General features: G+C 38.8%; 1 protein-coding gene across 1 annotated transcript in view; it reads left to right on the top strand.

Annotated features, from left to right (window-relative positions):
• The window catches only part of PHLPP1 (PH domain and leucine rich repeat protein phosphatase 1), a 134,657-nt gene that overhangs the window by 93,095 nt on the left and 21,320 nt on the right, over nt 1-20,242 (top strand). Inside the window, exons 5-10 of the mRNA XM_014872427.2 lie at nt 5,661-5,807; nt 6,328-6,558; nt 8,583-8,785; nt 10,416-10,476; nt 12,364-12,459; nt 16,272-16,427. Coding sequence (XP_014727913.2) covers nt 5,661-5,807; nt 6,328-6,558; nt 8,583-8,785; nt 10,416-10,476; nt 12,364-12,459; nt 16,272-16,427 — 894 coding nt within the window. The remainder of the gene's footprint in view (nt 1-5,660; nt 5,808-6,327; nt 6,559-8,582; nt 8,786-10,415; nt 10,477-12,363; nt 12,460-16,271; nt 16,428-20,242) is intronic.

Raw genomic sequence — 20,242 nt, 5'->3', positions numbered from 1 at the left:
TGTATGGGCTTTGAGGGTTTTGTTTTCTTTGTTTTCTTCTTGTTTATGGAGTTTGGGTTTTTTTGTTTTTACTTAGGATTATTTGTGGTTTTAATTTTTTTTTTTATTTTTGGGTTAGTGGTTTGGGTTTTGGTTGTTTTTTTTTTTTTTTAATATTCAAATGAATCCTAATATGTGGAGCATGCTAACTTTCCTTGCTCCACGGTGTGTGAAGATGTGGGGAGCTTCCTCTTGTAACTCTGGTCTTGGAGAGGAGGAAACCTTACTTTTGTACAGTTTCTCCTCTTTCACTTGAACTCAAACACTGAAGTGCAGCTCTCTAAGCAACAGGGCAAGAGAAAGGTTGGCGTGCTATTGACAACCGGAGGTCTGGTAGTAACAAACTGCATCCAGTGCTTGCTATATTTAATGCTACACTTGTTTTCTCATCTCTGTAGCTTTGGAATTTTTTTTAAAAAATTGGTAGTGCTAAAGATGGCACTTGGAATTTGTTTTTTATGTAATTTCACTGCTTTTGTTTTATGCAGCTTGTAAAGACGTTGAAGAAAGAGTTTGCTTTTGTTGGTGCATCTTTCCAAACCTTCGTGACTGTGTTCTCCTTAACTCCTGTGTGTTTTTGTGATCTCAAAAAAGTGCCCTTGTGAACACCCAACAAAAATAAGTGACATTTAATTAAAGAAAAATTAAATCATAAAATTAAATCTCTGCAAACAACTAAGTGGGGACAATTGCAAAATCTTTTTTTTTTCAGGCAAAAATGCCTTAAAACACATTGACTTTTTCATTTTATAATACATTTAAAATTACAAATTTGTTTTTTAAATTGGAACAGTGAACTTAATAATGGTATGAGAAAAACAAATGGCAGTAAGATATATGCTATAAAAAAAGCGTTTTTAAAATAGTATAGTCTAAAAGTAGAAATTGCTCTTGGATTAATTGGATTCACTTTAGTGAACTGTAAGACTATGTTCACCAGTCTCTCTTCCAAGTAATGTTTCAACAAGTGAACATATTTATGGAATGCAGTTATTGTGTATCAGTCTCTAATTTACTTGTCTAGTTTTTTTGGATATGGCTTCCAAAGTTAGGGTTTTCTTTTCATGTAGTTAAACATGTTTCAGTTTGGAAGTCCACCCCTAGTTAATACTTTTGTATTTCAATTGTAAATTTCCAGCAGAGAGGAAGTGAAATATTTTTACTATTTTTTCCTAAGAATTTTGTCCTTCCTATGAGGTCATATGAAGCAGTGTGTGGTAGGTATGTGGAGAAATTGAGAACTGCATTGTGCAGTAGTGTAGGTTCAGGTAGTGTCCACTAACAAAACATACACTTGGTTCTCTTGTCTTTATGATACTTTTACCAACTGTGTAATATAATAAAAGCTTTATTGTTGTTAAGTTTGGAGGTAGTCAAAATTTGACTTAACAGCTGATTATTTGTTCATTTGAATTGTCTTATTAATTTAAGACTTTTGCAACAGCACCTTTCTGGAAAAGGAATGCTATGACAGTATTTCTGGCACTAGGCTTAGCAGCAACTCCCTTAGGCAGTAAGGCCATGGAGGGTAATCCAACACAACTGCAGAAAAGGGAGTAAATTGCACCTTTAATTTCCAAGGAGGAAATTGCCATGGCAGAATTATAGGGAAATTCTCTTTGCAATTAAGTAAGTGGCCAAAGTAGCAGGTGTTGAAGAAGGTGGCAAGTTTTAGTTCAGTTCTAAAACTTATCACAGCACTGCAATGTAAAAACCATTGCTCTGCTCAGAAATGGTGCTGAAACTGAGGGACACTTAAGTTGATGCTTGAAAATAATATTGAGCCGTAACCACAGCAGAGTCATGAGAGCCCAGGTTCTGGAGATAGGTTTGGAAAAGTGATTGTTTTCCTTCAGCTAAATTCTTTATTAATTCATGCCTTCCCTTCCAGGTGTAGTAGAATACTGCTTTTTAATTCTTTTTGGTAAGAGTAGGGCAGACTAGTTTTGTCAGATGAGCCTGTTATGGCTGAATTTCAATGATGGTATGTGATCACCAGTTGGAGTACACTATTCCCCTTGCCCCAAACATAGTGGAACACAAATGCTTGTACTGTGTGATTGAAATTCCTCTGCTGTTCACACCGGGTAGGGCTGAATTTGAAAACAGCACATCAACCAGTTACTGCTTTGCTGTGATACAAGCTTCTCTTGTTAGTCCATCTTCTGATTTTGCATATGTGAAACTCTAAAGTCCTTCCTGAAGTGGCAGCTTCAGGATTAAGTAAGTAGGCAGTTTTTGGCTCAATTAGGGCAATTAGTGTTCAGTCATATTGCAGGTTTAAACTCAAGGGTTGTCGTGTCAAGATTTTGCTCTAGCTTAAAGTAGGGCTATTTTTGTTCAGCAAAGTGAGTGTTTACGTATTGGCCATTACAACAGAAAGCTTAGTAAGCTAACTGAGCATAACGTACTGAGAGGTGCTATTCTTCAGGTTGACTTTTACTAAGAGATAACGAAGTCTGGAAACATGGAAGAAGGGAGAAGAGGACAAAAAGCATATGTATGGACTAGATATGAGGTTATTACACTGTCATGCCTCCAACAAGCAATGTTGTGCCTGTTTTTCTTTCTAGCAATGCTATGTGGGCAGCATTGATGTGTGTGCCTGCTTCTGATAGGAGTAAAGATTTGGATGTGAGAAAACAGCAAAGATGTTACTCTGTAGAATCTATTGGAAGCATGATGCTTTGCAAACTCAGCCACAACAGAAATCTTGAACCTGTAAAATACTTCTCTCCTACCTTATTTATATTGCTGTGATGTACAAGTGATACTGGTGTGACTGACTGTAAATCTCTCAAGATATAAGAAGCAGTATAAACAATTCAGCATCTGAAATGTGCAGCGTGGCAGTGCTGCATAACAGAAGTGCACTGGCATGTTTGTGATGTGCATAGTGGGAAGTGAGTGGCCAAAGATGAGAGGGAGATTTTGATCTTAAGTTCGAGCAAATGCCTGCTAGTTTGGCTCAGTAATGTTCTGTACTTGACAGCACTCCATTAGACGAAATATTACTTTAGCATTTCTTAAATGAACATGTTTGCAATGGGGGATGAAAATACCTCTTTCCAGACAGATGTCTTAAATTAATCTCTTAACTTTAACTAAGACTATGATATCTGTCTTTCAGGGTTTCTGTAAATGTGATTCAACAATGAACTCGATTTTTTTTTTTGATGTACACTTCTGTGTGCATTACATATGAGTTTATCCAATAGTGGATGTACTATTCCTCATTTATGCACTACATAGGCCTGTTAACCAGCTCCAAAGACCTTTAATAAGCACTCATTACAGCATACATTAGAGTAATAGATATGTAATCTAGATATGTTGAGTATGGGGAGCTTTTTTTTTCCCCCCTTCCTCTGTGACCTAGGGCAGTTATGCACAAGAATGTATGCAGAAAACCTTGAAGCTGAACATGACACTGGAGTTACTGTATTTCTTAGCTTCCTTTACCACCTGCTGCCCCAGTCCTCTTTCCTCTGTTAGTTTGATCTTCTGTAATTTTATCTCAAGATTGTGGTTGGGATCTTCTAATAGATGTAGTGGACGAAAGCCCTGAGACTATCCTTTTGAGACTATGGAGTGGCGCAGGTGAAGGCTGTAACCTCGGTGTAGTTGTTAAATTCTTTTTGCATGGTTGATTTGAAAATTGGAAAGGTTACATTTTTATATTTCTCCAGCAGCTTAGTTATTTTGATGTAATCTTCCTGTTTTTACTATTTTTGTACTTGCCTAAATACGGGGAAAAAAAAATTCTAAAGGCTCAGAGTCCAGTGCTTGGAGCATTCCTGTTTGTATTTGCAGCTGACTTTGAGGTTGATGTGGGACAGCTGTTCCACCATAGAAACACCCCAAATTTCAAGGCAGTATATCTGTGCCCTAAATCTACAGTTATCTTCAAGATAAATGCAGGGTTGTGTTTTTCAGTTTTAGGTTCAAGATTTTTAAGTCCTTTCTCTCAAAATAGAGGAATATGAAGGTTTAAAACTTTTAAATTTTTTTTTTATTTTTCTGGCTAGCAGCCTTTATTAACTTCCCCTTGCCTCCTTTTTAATTTACAGTTCTCCCTTTAGAGATAGGCTAGTCATTGTTTCTGCACAGTAGCATTCTTCCCCTGCAGCACTAATTTGATTGCAAGATTTCCTTTAGTTTCCGTGTAACTTTGTTCCAAACTTCTTCTGCCTCCAGCATGGCACAGGATGTTCGGAATTTGCGATAACTCTGGCAATGATTTTTCTGTTTAGTTTTTTTTTTTCTCCTGTCATCATTGCACCAAAATACCACATCATTCCCTTGCTTGCTGCAAGCCTGTGTAAATGTTATGTGTGTTTACAGCCTGCCTTTGGGGCTCAGCAGCCCTCACATACAAAGGCGCTGCTTATGTTTTCAGTGGATTTTTAGTCCATGACATGAGTTTGGTTTAGACAATACTAAAGGTGTGTGCCAGTTGATTGCAGGAGCTGCTAGGGTTTTTTAAATCTTGGTATTAAAACTCTTTAACCTTTTAATGCTTGATACATTTGCTCTCCATATTTTCTCGTTGGAGGAGGACAGGGTTCTCCGAGGTACGAATGGGCTGATACAGAGGCTATAGATACACTGGCACATGCTGCTGGAGATTACTTTTATGTGGAATAACAACACTCAGAGGTGCAGTTTTGCTTCCATTGCCAAGTTTATATGAAAGTCTGCTCACACAAATAAAGGACTTCATCCTTAATGAAGGGGAAATTAAGTCCAGATAAAATGTCCTGGTATAAGCTGTGCCAGAAAAGAAACTTCCTCCCCATCTATCGGAATCTGACGCAGATCTTTTCATTCATTCTTTTACTTGGCTTTAGGCACACCTCCCAGTGGTTGTCAGGCAACCATAATAATGTTGCTGAACATGCAGGCTGGCTAATTGGATTGTCCCCTTCTTGGTTTTTTTGTTTAAATGGTTTTTGGTCATTTTTAGTAAGGCAATGCAAATTGCTTTTTTGGCTGATGTGATAAACCAAGGGGCTTTTAAGAGTTCTCTGACACGTCAAGGACAAAATTTTGCCTCTGTCACTACAGAGGCAAATTGCTAAATTCTGTTTTAATTCAGCACATTTCCTATTTGTATTCCAAACAGTCTATTCTAATGAGAATTTTCGTTTGAAAGGTAAACTTGAATGGTCCTGAGCACACAGATGAGCAGCACCACAAAAAATTAATATTCAAATAGTCTGAGAATTTCCTGCACCTTGTAACCTGTGTCAGAAGGATAGTTTACTACCAAAAAATGGGTTCAGGAAAATAGCAATGCTTTAATACAGGGTGAGATGCCATAGAAGCGAAATATATAATAAGGATGGCAAGGGATTTGTTCTTCGTTACACTCTTGGAAAATACATTTAATGTGTTGTTCAGGAGGGTCTGTTTCTCTTTATCAGCTTAACATGAGTGATCTCTTACAAGTGGTGTTGAATTTGAGTGTCTGGTAGTTTCCCTGGTTGTTCTGAGCATATAAACTAAAAATGCATATGATTTGTATTTATATAATCAAACTCGCCTTATATTAATAAGTGCGAGACAACTTAGAGTGGATCACTTATTTGTTTCCTTTATTTTTTCTTATCTCATTTTAGATTCACCAAATTGAAGAGCCTTAACCTTTCGAATAATAATTTAGGAGATTTCCCACTGGCAGTCTGCAGTATCCCAACCCTGACTGAACTCAACGTGTCCTGCAATGCCCTCAGAAGCATTCCAGCAGTTGTAGGAGAAATGCACAAGCAAGTACTTTCTTAGAACTTTCACATACACAGCCTGACAATAGCAAAGACAGCTAGCAGTTTCCTGACTCTACATTCTCCTGCTGCTAGAAACAGTTTAAACTTACTGGGTTCTGTTAGAGCAGACTGGCTTGTAGATACATATGGAAGCAATTGTGGATGGAGAGAAAGTATGCTTTGTGCCTCAGAGCTCTTCCAGTCTCCAGCATTTGACACAAGGGTCACCTTCACAGTGAAGAAAATTTTTTAACCCTTCTTGCTTTTGTTCTTCAGCTGTCATATAAATTGTAGTTCTGGAGGTAGAACTGTCAGCCTACACTTCATAGTTGCCAAAGTTTTAATTATTCAGTGGATACCTTCTGTAGCAGATGTTACAGTTATTCATGAACATTTTTCTTTCTGCTGCCCTTTTGTATATTGTATGTCACTGTAACTGCAGCAGATTTGTGTGTTTATAGGAAGGAAGTGTGATTTAACAGGTCACTCATTTTCTTCACTCTCTGTTCCTCTCTTCTAATAGCTTGCAGACATTTTTGCTGGATGGCAACTTTCTCCAGTCCCTTCCTGATGAATTGGAGCATATGCATCAACTTAGCTATGTGAGTCTGTCCTTCAATGAGTTCACTGACATTCCTGGGGTGCTGGAGAAGCTGACTGCCATGGATAAGCTCTGTATGTCAGGAAACTGCATCGATACCCTGAACCTACAGGTGCTAAAAAGAATGCCTCATATTAAGCATGTGGATCTAAGGTAGGTATTCTGAAAAGGGGAAGAATAAGTGAGCCTAAATTATTTGTGTAGTGAGCCTAAATTATTTGTGTTGAAATGGCTTGTCCTTGGCTGTCAGAATTGCCTCTGGGTATAAATCTCTTGTGTTTGTCCACTGAACCGTGTTTCTGGTGGTGTTATGTAACTCCCAGCACTTGCCATGACTTAGCACTCTTCTTTGAAAAATTTGGAGCATTTAGGGGGATCAATAGGTAGAAAAATGAATTTTAGGGGGAAATTAATGTTTGCCCCAAAGGATCAAACCAAACAGGGCCTGAGACGCTTCTGATTCCTGCAGTTCTTTTTGCTGCAGTGTTAATGCAACAGACATGATAGTCCCTGGCCCAAAAAGCTTCTGTCTGAAATGTTACAGATTTGTGAGGTGAAGAAAAGGGCACTGAAGGTGAAAGGGCAAAACCAGATATTTTAATATTTCTTGATGTGTTAAAAGGCCTTGTCTACCATGAGTAATGTTGTTTTATTCATACACTCAGAAGAGTCCAAAGAGATCCTTGTTACAAATGACTCTGGTATAAGGTGATTCTCTATTGTTATGGTCTTTGGAGAAGACAAATTCTGCAATCAGCTGGTCAAGGCTCCGTTCAGAGCCTGGACCTGAGGTCCATATGACAATGAATTTTGGAACCATATAGTTAAGCTAAAGTAAGGTAAAACTTCTTTTACTTGCTGTGTAGCTGTTAGACTTTACAGTCTAGGAAGGGCCAGCATAAGTTTAGCTGAAATAGGTAGGTGAATTCTGAAGTGTTTCTGGTAGGGTTAAAATGTATCTGTGTGTTTGTACATACATTGAAAGCAAATAAATTGACCTCAAAGAAGGGATCTGGTGGCTGACCTGGCCATGAGTTCCAGTGGTGCAATTCCAACCCCCTCATTGTCTGCCACATCCTTTCTACACCTAGCAGTGGTTCTTTGTGGCACTACCTGAAATAGTAAATATTGTACTTGCTGTACAATGAAGTACTTTGCTTCAGTGAAATCAAAAAGAAGCACTGCTTCCAGATTGAAAATAGAAAAGGTAAGGTAGTGTTGGAGGGGGCATATTGCCCTTATTCTTTTAACTGGAAGATGCACTTACTCTAAAAACACAACTGTTACTTAGAAGGCAATACTTGGAGGAGCAACAGCAGAACTGCAAGTATTTGTCCTTATCTGCTGTAGAGAGGGCTCAGCTGGCTTAATGGGCCAGCAGAAGTTACTATACTGATTTTAGTATTCTGCTCAGAGCTGGTTTTGATCAAAGAGATCAAACTCATCTCTTTGGAGTGCTTGGCAGTCCTGAACATTGCTGGGTTATAGATAATCCCACTCAGTTATAACTTCTGGGGAAGTTGCTGAGTATTAACAGCATCAGTGCATTGCAGTGAAGATGTGTAAAACCTGTCCTCTTTCTGTCAGACCAAATCGTCTTGGACTTTTGCTTTGTTTTCTTTCAACACCATTTTCAGGGTTCTGAATTTGCTTGCTGTGAAACATAGAGAGGTGAGAAGCAAATACATGGGAATTCGTATATCTCAATTTGGCCTTTCAATAAGGCAAGGATCTCCAATACATGCTGGTTACTTGTATGTGCTGGATTTTTCTAGCAGATGATAGGCCAGCAAGAACTGTAGAGGTTTTGTTCTTTTCCAAACTGTTGGGCACAAATAACAGCCAGATGATCTTTTAATTTTATAGGCACAATAACAGTAATACTTACCTTCTTGCAGAGCTTTTCATCAGTAGTTTTCACAGTAGTTTAGAAAGGAGCTTGGTGTCATCATTCCTTTGTCATGATGGATAAAGCTGCAGAGCATATCCATCCTGCTTTTCAAAGGATGAAAACTGTAACATAACAAAGGGGAAAATATTAAAAATCAACGCCATGATCAGAACCTGAAAGTGTGCTAGTTTAATCCAGTGCAGATGACTGATTGTAGTGCAAGCAATGGTTTGTCAGCAGTAGCCTGCCTTGTAACTACACCTAATCTCCTTTTTTTATCTGCAAGATTGAATTCAATTAGGAGATTGGAGGCCGATGAAATAGATTTTCTGCATCATGTGACCCAACTGGATGTTCGAGACAACAAACTTGGGGAGCTGGATGCAACAATTTTTAACAACGTGGAAGTGTTACACTGTGAACGGAATCAGCTGGTGACCCTCAAAATCAGTGGGTATTTTCTCAAAGCACTGTATGCTTCCTGCAATGGTAAGTGCATTTTTCAGGGCAGCTGTGGTATTGTCATTGTACCTGGTTCCCTGTGAGGTGCTTGTGGAGTGTAGTGCACATAATCAGGAGGCTCTTGGCACTGTCCTAGATAAGAGTTTCACATGTGCTGTGTCATGGTACTGGCAGGTCTGAGCTTTGGAAGTGACTTTGAAATAATAACACAATTTGGAGGTCTAAAAACTGTGAAAATCTTAAAAATTCTTCTCTGTGTCAGTAGGAAGAGTTCTTGAATTTCTCACTTGTTTCAGTTACATGGATGTGTTGCTCTACTAAAACCGGTGAGGAATATACTGCTTTTCCCTGCACTGAGAAAGTTTGAACAAGTGGCCATTTGGGAGACAAACCAAAACTATAAATTTTTGCTCCTTCTTCTAGCTGCTTACCCTGTCTAGAAAGCTATGAAATTCATAATGGTAACTTCATTTACTCATATTTGATAATAAAAATAATGCAGCCTTCTTCAGTTGAATAACTGCTGTGTTTCATGAACAGAATCTGTTTGATTTGTCTCTGGAAACTGCTGTTACTTAAAATACTCAGTTTGCACCACCATTTTTATCATTTGGAGTGGAATAAAGAAAATGCAAAGTCGGAGAACTGTGAATTTGATGAGCAGTCTGAACTGCCTTTAAAAGGCTGTCGTCTTAGCAATATCAAAGCCTTCTCCTTCATTAAGTATTCATGCCAGGATCTTTGTAGCTGGGAAAAGTTAACGTAATCTGAGAAAAATTAACATAATCTGAGCATGTGTTCAATGTGGGCTGAGAATCCAAGTCAACCCATGTCTTGCAACCAACTGCCTATTTGGTCTTGGTGCTCTCCTGGCTTGTCCTCTCATTGCACCCTCGGCCACCTTGCTTTCATCTCATCTTCCAAAGAAACTACTTGTTACAGTTGCACTTTAGTTGATTTCTCTGTAAGCTTAAATAAATGTCTTTTTGGTTTGTTTTTTTTTTTTTTTTTTTAATCTTAACACTGAGCACTAGCTACCTAAAACCTTAGGATATTAACTATATTTTGATTGCTTCAATAATAACATTTCTACCGGTAGTTGTGTTATAAAATTTCTGTAAGGCTGCCTGCAGCTGGGAACTCCACAGGCATGTCAAGGTTTATGTAATGTGTTGACAAATACTCTGGATCTTGCCATGACCTAAACGACTCTGCTATTCTCTAACTTGCTGTTCCAGAGCAGGGAGGTTCCCTTCCCATGCTTATATCTCAAGTGACCAGTGAGAAAAAAGTAGAACACTTTTGTGACTGACTCTTCTGGGCAGAGGGCAGAGGTGAAATTCACAGCTCTTCTGACAAAAATGGAAAAAATGAGAATTTGCCATGAAACTTTTAATATCCTCCAGTTTCTTGTCCCTGATAAGTTATGCAGTGTCTGTCGTAGCAAGTACAATGTAACATAGCAAATGTACTAAGACATAATAAGGAAACAGAACTCACAAGGGGTTCACAAAGGTCCAGATCTTCAGAAATTTTTTAGGTTATTGATGTGGTCTGAAATATCTGGGTGTTAGCTCTTAAAATAGCTCTTATGGAACAGTCATTTAAGTGCAAACTTTATCACCACTTTTCTTGTTATATATTTTTTTTCCTCTAGAACTTGTTCACCTTGATGTGTATCCAGTTCCTAATTGCCTGGCTTATATGGATATTTCTAGGTAAGAGTATTTTTTTTTTCTTGGACCTGTGAAATATAAATCAAAGACACTTACGGAACAATGATATACACTGTCATCTCTCTGAGTGGGAATGGGGGTAGGAATTGGGCCTTGGGATAAGAAAAGAATAATTTTCAGAGTTAGAGGATGCTTCTTTTTATGCTGGTCAGTTCTTTCCTGTTTCTTTTTTATAGATTGACTACTTTTTTTTTTTTAATTACTGCCCAAAGCAAAATTTGTATTCCTTTATGGTTAAATCGTTTCCATTATTTAAAAATTTCCTGTCTTATGGAGCTAGAACATGATGATACAAATGCACACCAATCTGAGACTTGTATACAGAAGTCACTTTTTGGATATGTCTGCATCGTAAGCCCAGCGTAGGTGATGGTTTGATAGTTTACTCATCAGTTTGGCAGCTCCTGCAGCTCCTTGTAGTTCTCTGCAGCCCTGGCTGCTGCAGGGATGTCTGCAGTTGCCATTTGAATGCATACGTAAATTTCACCTTAATGAGGGAGGCGGAATAAGGGAAGAAATGGAAAAGGGGTTGGTTTCGTTTGTTTTACGGTTCCAGGAATGAATCAGGAAAACATACACGTGCTTAATGGCTGTCTTATTTAAGAAATTACTCATCTGCATTTGTAGGGATAATCCCTTCATTAAAATCCTGCTTGAAGCACTCATGTGGTTGAGGGTGATCGTTAACAATTAGTGACCTAACCTGGGCTAGTGGCCATCAACGTGGAAGTTTCATCAGCCCTGAGTTACTCATATTGTCCTAAATGTAGCACACTGGTGTGACTAAATAATTTATTTATTGAAAAGCGATCTTTGAAAAGCTGTGTTCTCCATTTATTTGTTAATGAAATTGGTGCAGAATGCATGATTTTAATCACAAAACCCTTTTTGTGCTTCATTGTATTGATGACATTGTAACTAGATGGGCAGGGTGTCCTTAGCTTTTTGGCTTGCTTGGAATTTGGGAAATCTGTTTGAGATCTGTCTGAGAAGAGGGGTTGGATTGCCATTGCATATTTTGATTGAGGACTATTGCAGGAATAAACTAGAGGATACAAGCACATGATTGATGTATGTTCATGCTTCATAAACATCCTATTCCTGAACTTCAGGTCTGCGAGTGCCTGAATATTATTTGATGCCCAGTTTGCATCTGTGCATTCTGACTGAAGTAGTCATTATATGAATGCATTTGCACATAATCTCTTGCATATATCTTGTGCTGCTGATTTCTGTCTTTAAGGTAGGATGCATGAGTGCCCCACAGTGCCTATTTGCATATTTTCATTGCAGGATTAGGGAAACCTTGCCTCCAAGACATTAGTTTCCAGAAGGGTCAGTTTCTGTGAAGAGAAATGCAAGAAAAACGAAACAGTTGGCTTGAAAGATATACACAAAGAAAATTTTTCTCTGCTCAGTGAGATAGAAAAAGAATGGTAGAGTGGATTCCAGTGAATTTGAGGGATTGAAGAGATATTTCAGCTGTGTATGGTATGAAGAGATATTTCAACTGTGTATTCTTCTGAGTAGCATCTCAGAAATTTTCTTCTCCATGCAGAGATTTCAGCTTTGGTACTCTGATACTCTTAGTACTCCCCTGATAATTTGGAAGCATTTTTTTTTCCATTTTCTTAGTGACTGCACATGTAGGGAGGTATAACACTGCTGTTAGCTTTCTTGCCCCCTCACTCAGGACCTAACTGCACTGGTAATGCCTTTGCAGAAGGACGGATGATAAAATCTCACAGGCAACATGCTATGTAGCAGATTTGTTTCCTGCAGGTGTCTGTATCTCTCTTAAGGCTGTATTCCTAGCTTTTACATCTCAATTATAATTTAATTACATCTCTTTGTATTCTTTATTCATAGAAATCACCTGGAAAACCTGCCTGAGTGGGTGTGTGACAGCAGGAAACTGGAAGTGCTGGATGTTGGCCACAATCAGATACGTGAGCTGCCTGCCCGGTAAGTCTTGCAGACCAGTTGCACAATGGGGAACAGGATAAACAATTCAAAAATCATTGCTGACTCAGTGTTTAGCTTGTTCCAGTGACTGTCAGGGCTGTTTTATCTTTTGTTTGATATTATTTTTACCTTGTGGGGTGTCGTCATGCCTCAAGCTTCCACCCAACCTTTTTTCTTTTACTTTCATGCAGAGAAAGTAGTGCCTTTGAACTTTGAAGCTGTTCATGTGGCTGTTCAGGCAGGAAAGCCCTTCATTTTTAATACTGAATATTAAATATTTACAGCCATAACTTTGCATGACAGTTTAGAGATTCAGCACTTGTAACTTAGTTTCAGTGATGCCTGGAAACTCCAGTTCACAGCCCTGTTTGAGTGAAAAAGGTTTTAAAGAAGGGAAAGCCTCATCAAGCAAGTAAACTCCTTCGAGAAGAGCAATTGCCTTCACTACCAAGATGATCTCTTTTCTAGAAGTCTAAACTTAAAATTGATAAGTTTAAATTATAGAAAAGAAGTCAAGAGGAACCAAAATAGGAGTTGAGTTTAAATAATAAATAAGTCTTGCTGTTATTTATTCTAGAGAGAGATGTCTGTTCAGGTGAGTTTTACTGCTTTAGGTGGTGATACTGGATATTTTTAAATTCCTGCCTTGACTGGAAGAGAGCTGTCATTTTAGGTTGTTCTGTTCACTTTGAAAGAGATGTTGTAAAAGGTGATGATGTATCATGAGCTACTAAATCACAGAATATGCTGAGTTGGAAGAGACTCACAAGGATCATCAAGTACAATTATTTTCCTTAAGGAGCTGTACAGCACAGAAAATAATCAGAAACCAAGAATGATAGTTTTTTCTGGGTCAGGTGAATGTGTAAGATGGTCTAAACGTGTCCATTTTAGTGTCAGAAATGTGAAGAGAATAGATTTCAGAAATATGGGCAGAACAGGATGTGAGGAGATTTACCAAGCAAACTAACAGGCTGATGTGCAGACTATTAATCCCTCTGATTTTTCATACACACACAAAAAAAAGTGAAGCTGTGCCTACTTAGAAGGTGGGGGTGCAAAAGTTCATTTTTCTTTCATTTGCACTTCATAACAGCCAGGACTTTCAAGGCATACCGGATATCTCTGGGAGATTAATGATTAGCTGAAATTAGGTACAGTCAACATCCCACTTGTCTCTCCTGCCATCTTATCATTAACCCCAGGAAATAGCTTATCTTTGAAAGTTCTTCTTTGTAGTATATGTCTAGATAGCTTAGCTCCTAATAAGTCACCTCAGTTTTAGGGTCTTGTTCCGTTCAAAAGGCAGACTTTGAACATGTTAAACTTCAGGGAAAATTTGGGTCTGGACTCAAATGCAAATGGCTCAACATGCCTAAGTATCAAGTAAAAGCTCAATAAGTGTGTTCAGGTGCACTGCTGTGTACTTTTCCTTCTACATAGAATAGCATTCTGAAAACCTGTGAAGTGAATCAGCAGGGCTCTCCTAGGAGGCTGCTTGTGACACTTAAAAACAAATGTTCGTCTTGAGTGACCAGCATATTCCTGGTAGGGTGAGGATTGCATCTGATCTAAACAAACTACACTTGATGCTGTGTGTTTGCCTCTTGAAACAGAAAAATAGTCCTTGAAGACAAAAGAGTTGAAGCAGTTCAGGTTTCTGTCCTAGCATTTGTCTCAATTAAGGGTAAAGGGAAAATGTCCCCTGGACTGTAATGCAACTGTTTTGGCTTTAGAAGTACTGAAAAATAACAAAAAGGGCACTCAGTCTTAGCTATGCAGGACAAATTCATAAAACTCATACTGTCAAAGAGAAAGGAAATGCTTCAATTAGGAGTTGCCAAAATGACCTTGTTGCCATCAGTGAATAGATGTTTGTATGTGGTTTTTTCCTCTGCGCCTGTTTTTTAAAAAAATGTATTTGTATTCAACATTGTGTTCTCTTGAAGAGTTGCTTAGTAAAGAAATTGGTAGAATGCTTACACCAAACCATGTTTTCTGAGAAGATGCTGATGATGAATGACGTGCTTGTCCTTAGAATTTATTGATTTCACCCAAGTTTCCAGTGGGAATTGGGCAAGTGGGAAAGCTGCCCGTATGGAAGAGCAGTCCCAGCATCCTGGTTCTCCACCCAACTTGAGAACTAGATGTCCCAGGCTCATCAGGAGCTTTAGTTAAATACTCTTCAACCTCTTTTCAGCCAGCCCAGGTCCTTCAGTGCTTGTGTGACTTGAAAAATAAAGACAGAGGGGAAAAAAAAAAGAGAAAGCAAATATTAAAAAAACCAACCAAAACCCCCCAAAGATTTACTCAGTTCTGAATTATGGAAAGAGGGAATCTCTGAGAATTTTGCCACAATTTGAGCTTTCTTTTAAATTTTAAAATGGTGCTGCCCCCACCCATCCCAAAAAAACCTCAAAGGTTTTTTTTTTTTTTTTTGCTGTCAGCCAGTTCTGTTTTCTACCTTGATATTTGGTGTTGACAGTATTAGCCAGTCTCAAAAAACATGCTACAAAGGCAAATCCATAACCAAGAGATTTTCAAGTAAAAACAGCGTAAACCAAGAATGGTTAAATAATGAATACGTAATAGATAGGCTTATCACTTTGGTAAGTCTTTTCACCCCGTGTTGAGCCCTCTGGAATGATAGGGCTGGCTTGTTGACTTGTATCCATGGCTGTAACTCAGACAATCCAGCCAAGTGAGATAACTGTTAACACTGGCATGCAGATACTGAGAGTGACGGTATCTGTCAAGGGGAAAATACTCAGCGTACTTGATTGATGATTCTGGCACAATAATCCCATGACCTGATGCATTGTAGGGAAGGAGCAGGGAGGCTTGTTATGTGTATTTGGGTCATTGTGACAGAGAGAGGATGATTTTTGCTTTAACGCTGAATAATTCAAGAATATTGGATTGAAGCAGGTCAGCGTGTTGCATGGGCTCACCAGATTAAACACTACAGTAGCAGGCATGTAAGACAGATGTAAGACATGTGGCAGATGAAAAATAATCTTTTTTTTCTTAATTTGCTGAAAGTGGTTTCTGTTCAAAATTCAGAGTTGCTCTATTTTTGGAGTCTTTAGGTGCATGCCCTCATTCCATTGTTTATCCTGCCAATTTAAACTATACGATTTGATTAGAACAGCTATTTTTCTCTTTATGTTGCCCTTTTCTCCCCTCCCCTTCTCCCCAGCCCCACAGAAAATGGAGCAGGGGGATAGGACTCCAGGTCATCTATTGGTTGTAAAAACTCAAGAAAGTAAAGCCGATTAGATAAATTTCGTTGCTGTAGAACTGGAAAGGAGGCTTTATATAAGTCTGGTATTAACAGAAAAGAAAAATTGTGGGGGTGGGGAATTGCATTGGATTATGAGTCAGCACATGATGAGTAGAGCACTATAAAGCTTGTGGGGTGACTGGTGATTTCACCCCCACTTCTGAAGTGCTTGCATTAGCTAGGGAGATCCCACATGTGCAGGTTTCTGCAGCCTTTGTTAGCAATTACCTCCTTCACTGTCGTGCTTCTATATTCATGTTTTATACAGTGCCATAAAATAACCCTTTGTCACTACTTTCACTCCTGAATCATCTGTGAACCTTCTTCCCTGTCTCTGAAAACCTTTTGAAGAAGTTGGTGGAGAGTGGGAAGAGATTTTTGGATCTGTGCGTAATTAATACTGTGTCTGCTAATCAGTTGGCTGAATCACTTTTTTGTAATGAACCATGATACCATATCTAAATTATCAAAGAAACTCTTCAGTTTAAATTTTTCTCATTTTTGGTGTTTTTTTTAAATTTCTCTTAAGGTTGTTTTACAATAGTAGCTTGAGGAAGCTGCTGGCAGGACACAACATGTTGGGAAGGCTCCCAGATCGGCTCGAGCGAACACAGGTGGAGGTCCTGGATGTGCAGCACAACCAGCTCCTGGAATTGCCATCTAACCTGCTTTTGAAAGCAGACAGGTAAAATTATAAAGAAATTGGATCCTTTTGACTTGCATCTGATGAACCTTGCTTGGCCTGTTACTTCCTGGTTCAAAGGGTAATCTGAGGTTCCCCTAATTTGAAAGTTGCCATGCCTTGTATGGTAAGAACAGATGTCTGCCCAACTCACCAAAACACATTTTTTTTTTATTCTGGTTTTGTTTCCTTATATGGTTGCTTCTTTTTTTCCCACCAAACTCCTGCTGAACACCTACTTCTTGAAATCTAGCTGTAGAGTTAAGCACATGCTATTTTCTACTACACATACTGAAATGGTTTAGTGGCAGTTTCTTTAAATACATATTTCTTAGGCTTGTTTGATGCAGTGTGAAAGCTTTTTTTCCCCCCTTCAGTCAGAGGCTAGAACTTATTTATACCTGTCAAACAAAACAAAATCTGTGCATAAGGCTGTCAGAATAATTCAGTTATTCCCCTGCCCCTGCTTTTTGAATTTTTTTCTATGCTTTTTAAATGTTTGTCACTAATTTAGCTGGTGTCACCACTTGATCTGCTTTCTGGATTCTTATTTTTATGCTGCTATTTCTTTAGTATCAGAGTCTTCAAGGTTTTGTTTTTTTTTTTTTTTTTCTGAATATGAACATATCCTTCAAGTGACTGTGATTGAAATATAGGAGGTTGGTAGCATCATCTGAGGATGGTGGATGGGCTGGCCTCGCTTGATGTCAGCATTCCTTGCACCTCTTGACTTCCACATATAGTCATGGGATTTCTGAGTGCTCAAAGCATGCATAATTTAACAGGCAGTGAGATTGTGTGCTGTGGGGTTTTATATCTGAGCCTAGCTGTGACAAAAGGAATGCATAGCTCCTGGCTTTCTTGAGAGGTGCAGAAGCAAAAGAGGTGGTGATCTCGATGGCAGAGCTCTTTTCCCAATTAAGAGTATTGCAAAACCCCTCCTTTTATACTGTTGTTAATTCTGTCATGAGCCCCCAGTTAAATTTCGTGGAATTGACTTGGAGAATTAGGTTGGTGGTTGAGCTACTTTATAAATAAACTCTTTAACTGTCCCAAGTTGAATCTGTTAACTTGGAAAGAAAAGAAACCTTGTAAGTAATTTTCAGAGAGCTTATGGTATTTTGAAAGGAATGAGAGAAACCGTTTTGCAATATTTGTATTAAAAACAGGTTGTAGGTCTAGGATGTAGTAGAGTGCAATTTTGGCAGAGAGAGAACCTGATTTTCTTGCACTGCAGCTCATCTGTAGGCAGGGGTTTTTTTTAGTTTTTTTGTGGGGGTTGTTATTTTGGGGTTCTTTTGTTGTTTATTTGTTTGTTTTTTGTGATGCCAAACAACTACAAGCTAAAACCAGGATTGGGTATAGATTCCCTGGAGTTTACTAGGAGTATGCTGAGAAGAGGTAGAATTAAAGAATATTTTGAATAACAGTGTTAAGGTGCTGATTCAGGGTTAAGCAATTTTTCCCCTCTGCAGCTTTTGAGCAGCACAGGGCTCGTGTTTTCAAAGTCTTCTACAGGTCTTAACAAAGTCATGCACCATCACAGGAGATAAACAGAGCTGACCCATTCTGACATCTCATCACCAGTGCAGCCTCCCTTGCCTGTGATGCTAGTAGATTGCAGTTGGCTTGGGTAGTGTTTTCCCTGTTGATCCCTACTCTTTAACTTGGTTTAAGATGGTATGGCTTGTCCATGCTGGTTCTCCCATGACTGCTGCAAAAATGAGAACTCTGAAGGAAAACAGCAGTACAATGTCAGAATTTTAAGTTTGGAATTTTCTACATAAAACTTCTTTCCTTTTGTTTTCAAATGCTTGCATCTGTCAGCAGCTAAGTGTCAACAGAAATGGGTCTGGAAAGGCGTTCAGGAGATTGTTTTGCTTTTAAAAAGGTAAAATGCTTCTCTTCTCCAAGCATTCCCTGGGAAGCACAATCTGTACTGCCAGACGTGCCAAGAGAACTAGTTTCTCCTGAGTGATGTGCCATAGTCTCTACCCAGCATGTAATATTGGACAAATCACTTTACCTCGCAGAACCTTTATCTGCATAAAATGACTTGCCTTTTACAGCCTTGAAAAGATTTGGGTTTGTTTTGATTTGATTTTTTTGAAAGGTACTCGGGTCTGTGCAACTGACAGATGATATCTTGTCTGGATATGAAGTCTCATGCTGTGAATTATAAACACTTTCTCTTTTTCAATCCTGAATATTTGACAAAGTGGCGTGAAGTGCCTTGGGCAAACTTCAGCACAAGCACTGGTGGGCTTTGACTTCTAGAGCATCTGAGGAAGGAAAGGAAATCGGTGCATGGGTACACAAAGAGAGAATATAATTTTCACCAAAAATAACCCCAAATACTGAAAAACCTCAGTTTTCTTCATAAAAGAATCTATGAACATTGATTTTTCTGCCTTAATCCTTCAAAAAACAGTGAAAAGGTGTCATTTTCTGCTGAAGAGTGTAATTTAGGGATATTCTGTTGGTCTGCTTTTTAATTAATTTTCTAGTTTAAACTGTTAGTTGAGGAGAAATTGAGCACTAGCCTATGAAACTTCTCTCTGACTGAGATAGAACTCGGTTCTGTTTATTGCACTGCAAGTATGCACATCTTGATCATGTTAGCAAGGATTTCTCTTGTGGGGTGCGGATTTTCTTGGCAAGATCAGTGCTACAGAGGCAGCCAGATAATCTCTTCATTTCTCATTACCATATGCTGGAAAAATAGAATTCATGCAAGTGCTGCAGCTGATGGGGAAAACTCCCAAACAGTCCTGAACCTTTTTTCGTGCACCTGCATTCCTTAGGCCTTTAATTTCTATCCTGTGCTGCATCTGTTGTGATGCCTTTTCCGCTGTCCGATTCTCGCACAGACTTTTTACTGCTTTACTGGAGCAGCTTGCAGGCAAACCACCATTTAATGGCATGGAAACTGTTGCACCAAGTGCTCTCCAGATGAGATGAGTCTTCAGGGCCTTTAGATGGGCACAATAGAAAAGCAGTGACAGTGGTCAGGGCAGGGTTAAAAATGGGGAAGCACAGTGGTAAGGTGAGCAAGGATTTGATTCTTGCCTAAGCTTCCTTTCCAGTTAGAATCAGTGTTTTTAAAATAGCCATCAGACTTGTTAAAGCATTTGTGTGGTGAAGATGTGTAGCTGCGATGTGCACAGCTTAAACCTTGGGCTTTGTTTTGCAGTGTCTGGTAGTGGCCAGCTGTGGTGGTTAAGCCAATGTCAGCTATTCAGAGCTTGTCTAGACTCTTGTCTGCATGATTTTTGTTTTCAGCTTTGTTCAGCTGTTCTTACCTCATTTGATTTTCTGTTTGTTTTGAATTTATTTTATTTGTTTTGGGTTTGGTTTTTGCTGGAGTTCTGGAAGGTGACCCAGTTAAATTTTCTGTTGTTTGGTATTTGCTATTTCCACCCACTGTGGCTGCTTCTTTGTGATGCAAAAATTCAGTCCTATCCTGGATGCAGGGGAAATGTGAGGGAGGAAACCAAGTCAAATGAATGCCAAGTGCTGTTTGAATGTTTGATGCACATGCTTGTGTTGCAGAAATGCTAAGCTGCCTTTGTCTATTTGTTGCTAGGTTAAGGATTGCAAGCAGGTACTTTAGAAACTGGGGAAATCCCAGTTAATAAAATAGCTAAAGATAGGTTAGAAAGTAAGAGCTGAGGAGAGAGTAGCAGTTAAGTGGTTTTTTTGGCAGTCCGTCAACAGGAAGGGGATTCACTTGAATGTTTCCGTCTTTTAATTTATTTTATTTCTTTTTTAAAGAAGAAATACTCCCTTCTGCACAGGCTGGCAAAACAGCTTTGATT

Source organism: Sturnus vulgaris, chromosome 1 (genome assembly GCF_052056855.1).
Source record: "Sturnus vulgaris isolate bStuVul1 chromosome 1, bStuVul1.hap1, whole genome shotgun sequence".
Lineage (NCBI taxonomy): Eukaryota > Metazoa > Chordata > Aves > Passeriformes > Sturnidae > Sturnus > Sturnus vulgaris.
This window is presented reverse-complemented; position numbering and strand designations above follow the sequence as displayed.